This window comes from Blennius ocellaris (assembly GCF_963422515.1).
Source record: "Blennius ocellaris genome assembly, chromosome: 23".
Classification (NCBI taxonomy): domain Eukaryota; kingdom Metazoa; phylum Chordata; class Actinopteri; order Blenniiformes; family Blenniidae; genus Blennius; species Blennius ocellaris.
This window is the reverse complement of record NC_137672.1, coordinates 19,378,861-19,387,304: the sequence shown is the minus strand read 5'-3', so window position 1 is coordinate 19,387,304 and position 8,444 is coordinate 19,378,861. Positions and strand designations below refer to the sequence as shown.

At 38.5% G+C, this 8,444-nt stretch overlaps 1 protein-coding gene across 1 annotated transcript in view; it reads left to right on the top strand.

The window, feature by feature from the left end:
* Positions 1-231: 231 nt before the first annotated feature.
* Positions 232-8,444, top strand: part of LOC308147075 (short transient receptor potential channel 5-like) — a gene marked incomplete at both ends in the record, with an annotated part of 29,539 nt that continues 21,326 nt past the window's right edge. Inside the window, 9 exon segments of the mRNA XM_080519145.1 lie at positions 232-264; positions 379-481; positions 1,724-1,974; positions 5,922-6,038; positions 6,149-6,211; positions 6,820-6,957; positions 7,403-7,645; positions 7,647-7,835; positions 7,837-7,863. Of these exon segments, the coding sequence (XP_080375271.1) occupies positions 232-264; positions 379-481; positions 1,724-1,974; positions 5,922-6,038; positions 6,149-6,211; positions 6,820-6,957; positions 7,403-7,645; positions 7,647-7,835; positions 7,837-7,863 (1,164 nt within the window).

Here is an 8,444-nt window from a genome sequence, read left to right as displayed (position 1 = left end):
TTCCTAACGGAGACGGTTGGCGGAAGCTTCCAGAGCCGCCGGTCGTCCTGGGTCCCGTCAAACCTCGTCGCTGAGCGTCTCCGCGGCGTCGAGATCCTGTTTGTTTACTTGCTTAACCCGAAGTAAACAACGTAAACGACACAAACGATGTTCGGTCACAACGATCTATAAGCCCCGCCCCCTCCGAGCCTCGCTAACCCTCCTCTGCTGCTGCTTCCCCAGAACGTCCAGATGAATCCCATGACGCAGCTGTACTACAAGAAGGTGAGACGCACACACACACACACACACACACACACACACACACACACACACACACACACACACACACACACACACACACAGTGAACGGTGTGACTACAGGTGTGTGTGTTGCAGGCGACGTACTCGCCGTACCGCGACCGCATCCCGCTGCAGATCGTCCGGGCCGAGGTGGAGCTCTCTGCTGAGGAGAGGGCCTACCTCACCGCCGTGGAGAAGGGTGACACACACACACACGCACACGCACACACACACACACACACACACACACACACACACACACACACACACAGGGTTCTACATTGCTTTTCCCAGGTTTTTACAATGTTTTATTGGATTTTAAATCGTTTTTCTTGGATTTTTTTTATTGCTTTTATTAGATGTTCTATTGCTTTTATTAGATGTTCTATTGCTTTTATTAGATGTTCTATTGCTTTTATTAGATGTTCTATTGCTTTTATTAGATGTTCTATTGCTTTTATTAGATGTTCTATTGCTTTTATTAGATGTTCTATTGCTTTTAGTGGATTTTGTGAGGCTTGCAATGGATTTTACGATGGTTTTAGTGGTTTGCATGGTTTTTATTGGATTTTAAAATGCTTTTCTGCAGTTTCATATTGCTTTTACATGATTTTAGTTAATGTTACATACATTTTAGTTGATTTGACAGTGATTTTCTGGCCTTTACAGTGCTTTAATTGATTTTAGGGCTTTTAATGCATTTTACAGTGGTTTTAGTTAATTGTACCATGACTTTAGTTGGTTTTACAGTGATTTTAGATGATGTTACAATGATTTAAATTAGTTTTAGTGACTTTAGTTGATTTTACAGTGACTTTAGTTGATTTCACAGTGATTTTAGTTGATTTTACAGTGACTTTAGTTGATTTCAGTGACTTTAGTTCATTTTACAGTGAATTTAGTTGATTTCACAGAGATTTTTGTTGATTCCACAGTGATTTTAGTTGATTTCACAATGACTTTAGTTGCTTTTACAGTGACTTTAGTTGATTTTACAGTGACTTTAGTTGATTTCACAGTGATTTTTGTTGATTTTACAGTGATTTTAGTTGGTTTTACAGTGACTTTAGTTGACTTTACAGTGACTTTAGTTGATTTCACAGTGATTTTAGTTGATTTTACAGTGACTTTAGTTGATTTTACAGTGACTTTAGTTGATTTCACAGTGATTTTAGTTCATTTTTACAGTGAATTTAGTTATTTCACAGTGATTTTTGTTGATTTTACAGTGACTTTAGTTGATTTCACAGTGATTTTTGTTGATTTCACAGTGATTTTAGTTGATTTCACAATGATTTTAGTTGATTTTACAGTGACTTTAGTTGATTTTACAGTGACTTTAGTTGATTTGACAGTGACTTTAGTTGACTTTACAAGTCGCGTTGAAGCGGTTGTTCCTTCCGGTTGCGTGGCGCTGAGTCGGCGCCTTGCCTCCCTGCAGGCGACTATGCGGGCGTGAAGCACGCGCTGCGCGAGGCGGAGGTGTACTACAACATGGACGTGAACTGCCTGGACCCGCTGGGCCGCAGCGCGCTGCTCATCGCCATCGAGAACGAGAACCTGGAGATCATGGAGCTGCTGCTGGACCACGGCATCCACACCGGAGACGCCTTGCTGTACGCCATCCGCAAGGAGGTGGTGGGCGCCGTGGAGCTGCTGCTGTCGCACCGCCGGCCCAGCGGCGAGAAGCAGGTGACTAAACACTTTTACCACCTTCTACGACGGTTTAGTGAGTTTTATACTTATTTTAGTGAGTTTTATACTTATTTTAGTGAGTTTTATACTTATTTTAATGAGTTTTATAGTTATTTTAGTGGGTTTTATACTTATTTTAATGAGTTTTATAGTTATTTTAGTGGGTTTTATACTTATTTTAATGAGTTTTATAGTTATTTTAGTGGGTTTTATAGCTATTTTAGTGGCTTTTATACTTATTTTAGCAGCTTTTATAGTTATTTTAGTGGGTTTTATACTTATTTTAATGAGTTTTATAGTTATTTTAGTGGGTTTTATACTTATTTTAATGAGTTTTATAGTTATTTTAGTGGGTTTTATACTTATTTTAATGAGTTTTATAGTTATTTTAGTGGCTTTTATAGCTATTTTAGTGAGTTTTATACTTATTTTAGTGAGTTTTATAGTTATTTTAGTTGATTTTATAGTTATTTTTCTGACTTATAGGTATTTTAGTGCATTTTATAGTTATTTTAGTGAGTTTTATAGTTTTTTAGTGAGTTTCATACTTATTTTAGTGTCTTTATAGCTATTTTGGTAGCTTTTATACTTATTTTAGTGGCTTTTATAGTTATTTTAGTGGCTTTTATAGCTATTTTAGTGGCTTTTATACTTATTTTAGCGGCTTTTATAGTTATTTTAGTGGGTTTTAGAGCTATTTTAGTGGCTTTTATACTTATTTTAGTGGCTTTTATAGTTATTTTAGTGGCTTTTATACTTATTTTAGAGGCTTTTATACTTATTTTAGTGAGTTTTATAGTTATTTTAATGAGTTTTATAGTTATTTTAGTGGCTTTTATAGCTATTTTAGTGAGTTTTATACTTATTTTAGTGAGTTTTATAGTTATTTTAGTTGATTTTATAGTTATTTTTCTGACTTATAGGTATTTTAGTGCATTTTATAGTTATTTTAATGAGTTTTATAGTTATTTTAGTGGCTTTTATAGTTATTTTAATGAGTTTTATAGTTATTTTAGTGGCTTTTATACTTATTTTAGTGAGTTTTATACTTATTTTAGTGAGTTTTATAGTTATTTTAATGAGTTTTATAGTTATTTTAGTGGCTTTTATAGTTATTTTAATGAGTTTTATAGTTATTTTAGTGGCTTTTATAGTTATTTTAATGAGTTTTATAGTTATTTTAGTGGGTTTTATAGCTATTTTTCTGACTTATAGGTATTTTAGTGCATTTTATAGTTATTTTAGTGAGTTTTATAGTTTTTTAGTGAGTTTCATACTTATTTTAGTGTCTTTATAGCTATTTTGGTAGCTTTTATACTTATTTTAGTGGCTTTTATAGTTATTTTAGTGGCTTTTATAGCTATTTTAGTGGCTTTTATACTTATTTTAGCGGCTTTTATAGTTATTTTAGTGGGTTTTAGAGCTATTTTAGTGGCTTTTATACTTATTTTAGTGGCTTTTATAGTTATTTTAGTGGCTTTTATACTTATTTTAGAGGCTTTTATACTTATTTTAGTGAGTTTTATAGTTATTTTAATGAGTTTTATAGTTATTTTAGTGGCTTTTATAGCTATTTTAGTGAGTTTTATACTTATTTTAGTGAGTTTTATAGTTATTTTAGTTGATTTTATAGTTATTTTTCTGACTTATAGGTATTTTAGTGCATTTTATAGTTATTTTAGTGAGTTTTATAGTTTTTTAGTGAGTTTCATACTTATTTTAGTGTCTTTATAGCTATTTTGGTAGCTTTTATACTTATTTTAGCGGCTTTTATACTTATTTTAGTGCCTTTTATACTTATTTTAGTAGCTTTTATACTTATTTTAGCGGCTTTTATACTTATTTTAGTGGCTTTTATAGTTATTTTAGTGGCTTTTATAGCTATTTTAGTAGCTTTTATACTTATTTTAGCGGCTTTTATACTTATTTTAGTGGCTTTTATACTTATTTTAGTGGCTTTTATACTTATTTTAGTAGCTTTTATACTTATTTTAGCGGCTTTTATACTTATTTTAGTGGCTTTTATAGTTATTTTAGTGGCTTTTATAGCTATTTTAGTAGCTTTTATACTTATTTTAGCGGCTTTTATACTTATTTTAGTGGCTTTTATAGTTATTTTAGTGGCTTTTATAGCTATTTTAGTAGCTTTTATACTTATTTTAGCGGCTTTTATACTTATTTTAGTGGCTTTTATACTTATTTTAGTGGCTTTTATACTTATTTTAGTAGCTTTTATACTTATTTTAGCGGCTTTTATACTTATTTTAGTGGCTTTTATAGTTATTTTAGTGGCTTTTATAGCTATTTTAGTGGCTTTTATACTTATTTTAGTGGCTTTTATAGCTATTTTAGTGGCTTTTATACTTATTTTAGTGGCTTTTATAGTTATTTTAGTGGGTTTTATACTTATTTTAGTGGGTTTTATACTTATTTTAGTGAGTTTTATACTTATTTTAGTGGGTTTTATACTTATTTTAGTGAGTTTTATAGATATTTTAGTGAGTTTTATAGTGTCTTCAGTAGTTTTACTGGATTTCATAGTGATTTTAGTGGATTTTATAGTGTTTTAATTGATTTTATATTGGTTTTACTGGATTTTACAGGGTTTTCTAATGGCTTTCATCTCAACTTTAGTTGGTTCTCCAGTTCTTTAAGTGCATTTCAGAGTGTTTTTAGTGGATTCTGGAGTGTTTCTAGTGGAGTTTGTATCTTTATTTTAGTGGCGTTTCCAGTGCTTCTAGTGGATTTCAGAGCGTTTTTAATGGATTTGAAGTGCCGGTGGGTAATTAGCCGATCCCGGAGCGGCGGCCTGTTCTGGCACCGCAACGAGTTGCAACATCCGCCGACTCTGCCGAGGCGAGTGAAATTAAAATTCCCGAGACGCCGTGTGAAATAGGATTTCAAGACAGACAGTGTGTGTGTGTGTGTGTGTGTGTGTGTGTGTGTGTGTGTGGATGTGAAGTGTAGGTGTAGGAGGAGGAACGGAGGAGATTTAAACTCATTTAAGAGTCGTGGAGCCGCGGCTCTAATCCTCCGTCGTCTCTTCTGGAAGCAGAAACGCTCAGATTGATGCTAAATATAGATTCTTTCTCCTCCGTCGCCACACGCTGGCCGGCGGATTCCTATTCCTTACTTCTTTTCTTTTTTTTTTAATGTGAAATGTTGATAAAAAGATTTAAAAAAGAATCAAATATAGTGTTCAAAAAGCCTATTTAGGCTTTGTTTACCTTAAAAATGGAACATTTTCACTCAGTGTTAACAGTTTAGTGAGACTCCAGGCGATTATTGACAAAGCGAACGTCTCTGGGAGAGAGAGAGCGTTTCAGAATAATTCAATTCAACTTTATTGATCTGGCGGCAAAAGACAACAGTCGGTTTGTCACTCTCGGACCGTCTCCGTCGCCATGGTTACCGAGCTTTGGCCGGAGCAGAGGATTGTGGGAAGGTTTTGGTTTGGATGAGGATCGAAAGGAATCTGTTGTTGCAGCAGGTTTTTTTTTTTTTCCGTCATTCTTTCTTTTTTTTGTCTCTCGGTAGATTTACATCTCGTCATCGGAAGTTTAAGATGAAAGCTTTGTTTTATCTTCCAATTAGTTTCTTTATCTGTGTGCGTGTGTGTGTGTGTGTGTGTGTGTGTGCGGCAGGAGAAAGGAGGAGAGACGAGACACACTAAAACATTTTTCGTGCAGGAGGAAGTTGTGTTGCAATAAAACTTCAAAGTGTCACTTTCCCTTTGATGTCTAAAACTTGTACGTTTATTTTAGTCGCTGTGTGTTATTATTCAGGCGTATAAATGCTCAGGCTGCGTCGTTTCGTAACGTCTCTAACTCCCCTGAACGGAGTCTGCTAGATTAAACTGGCGGTGGCTCGTTTCCTTGGTAACGGCGGAACCCGCGAGCGTCAACGTTCCGTACCGACTCTTGAAGGTTCCCGCTCTCCGCCAGGTTCCCTCGCTCATGATGGACAGCCAGTTCTCCGAGTTCACGCCGGACATCACGCCCATCATGCTCGCCGCACACACCAACAACTACGAGATCATCAAGCTGCTCGTCCAGCGGAAGGTGAGCGCCGAGCGAATAATCCCACCTCCACGCGGATTACCACCTTTTTTTAATTCGTCCCTACTTTTTTAATTTTGTTTTTTAACCGAGATGAACTTGTTTCTGTGCAGGTCACCATCCCGAGACCGCACCAGATTAGATGTGACTGCGTGGAGTGTGTTTCCAGTTCAGAGGTGAGTGGAGGAAGATGCTCTATAATCTGGATTAGACGAGCAAGATGCTCTATAATCTGGTGTTAGAGGAGGAAGATGCTCTATAATCTGGATTAGAGGAGGAAGATGCTCTATGATGTGGATTAGAGGAGGACGATGCTCTATAATCTGATGTTAGAGGAGGAAGATGCTCTATAATCTAGATTAGAGGAGGACGATGCTCTATAATCTGGTGTTAGAGGAGGAAGATGCTCTATAATCTGGATTAGAGGAGGAAGATGCTCTATGGTGTGGATTAGAGGAGGAAGATGCTCTATGATGTGGATTAGAGGAGGAAGATGCTCTATAATCTGGATTAGAGGAGGAAGATGCTCTATAATCTGATGTTAGAGGAGGAAGATGCTCTATAATCTAGATTAGAGGAGGACGATGCTCTATAATCTGGTGTTAGAGGAGGAAGATGCTCTATAATCTAGATTAGAGGAGGACGATGCTCTATAATCTGGTGTTAGAGGAGATAGAGGCTCTATAATCTGGATTAGAGGAGGAAGATGCTCTATAATCTGGACTAGAGGAGGAAGATGCTCTATAATCTGGATTAGAGCAGGATGACGGGTGTCCTCTGGCAGGTGGACAGCCTCCGACACTCTCGGTCTCGACTGAACATCTACAAAGCTCTGGCGTCGCCGTCGCTCATCGCTCTGTCCAGTGAAGATCCGATCCTCACGGCCTTCAGACTCGGCTGGGAGCTGAAAGAACTCAGCAAGGTGACGGCAGAACCTGCACTTTACACAACTTTGATCTCTCCTGCACTTTACACAACTGACACCCAGAAAAACCCTTTGATCTTTCCTGCATGCTTCCTCAATGTTTCTTGAATCTTCCCTGAATGTTTCCTGAATCTTCCCTGAATGTTTCCTGAATCTTCCCTGAATGTTTCCTGAATGTTTCCTGAATCTTCCCTGAATCTTCCTGAATCTTCCCTGAATGTTTCCTGAATCTTACCCGAATCTTCCCTGAATCTTCCCTGAATGTTTCTTGAATCTTCCCTGAATGTTTCCTGAATCTTCCCTAAATGTTTCCTGTTTCCTGAATCATCCCTGAATGTTTCCTGAATCTTCCCTGAATGTTTCCTGAATCTTCCCTGAATGTTTCCTGAATGTTTCCTGAATCTTCCCTGAATGTTGCTGAGTCTTGCTGACCGTCCCCCAGGTGGAGAACGAGTTCCGCCAGGAGTACGAGGAGTTGTCCCAGCAGTGTAAGCGTTTTGCCAAGGACCTCCTGGACCAGGCCCGGAGCTCCAGGGAGCTGGAGACCATCCTGAACCACCGAGACAACGACCAGAGTGAAGAGCTGGACCTGCGGCAGAGTCACGACCTGGCCAAGCTCAAGCTGGCCATCAAGTACCACCAGAAGGAGGTAGGGCCTCCCCCGTCGCCACGGTTACAGGAGGTTAGCATGGTTTCCATCTCCTCGTGGTTACAGTAGTTTACCGTGGTTACAGCAGGTTACCGTGGTTACCACGTCGCTGTGGTTACAGCAGGTTGCCATGGTTCCCACGTCGCCGTGGTTACAGCAGGTTACTGTGGTTCCCATGTTGCCGTGGTTACAGCAGGTTGCCATGGTTCCCACGTCGCTGTGGTTATAGGAGGTTAGCATGGTTCCACGTTGCCGTGGTTACAGCAGGTTACCATGTTTCCATGTTGCCGTAGTTACAGCAGGTTACCATGGTTTCCACGTTGCCATGGTTACAGCCCACAGCAGTGATGTTTTCACCTTTACGACCAGTTTCCGTCACGTTGCTGGGAAGTCGGTTTCAGGATCGTCTGTGTGTCATTTTCTCTTCTATAATGATCTCATTGTTACAAAAAGTTCCGTGTGGAGAGGAAACAGGAAATGTGTGTGTGTGTGTGTGTGTGTGTGTGTGTGTGTGTGTGTGTGTGTGTGTGTGTGTGTGTGTGTGTGTGTGTGTGTGTGTGTGTGTGTGTGTGTGTGTGTGTGTGTGTGTGCATCATTGTTTATCAGCAACACACAGTGAGAGCCGCCCGGGGTGTAACGATCCGCTGTATGTAAACCTGAAGAGAGAGGGATGGATGGATGGAGAGAGAGAGAGAGAGAGAGAGAGAGAGAGAGAGAGAGAGGGAGGGCAGTAGAAGACGATATGGAGTGATGGAAGGAGAGAGAGATGGCGAAAGTAATAAAGGATTTGCTGGAGAAGCGGAAGAAGAGGTGAAGGGGGGACAAGAGGAGGAGG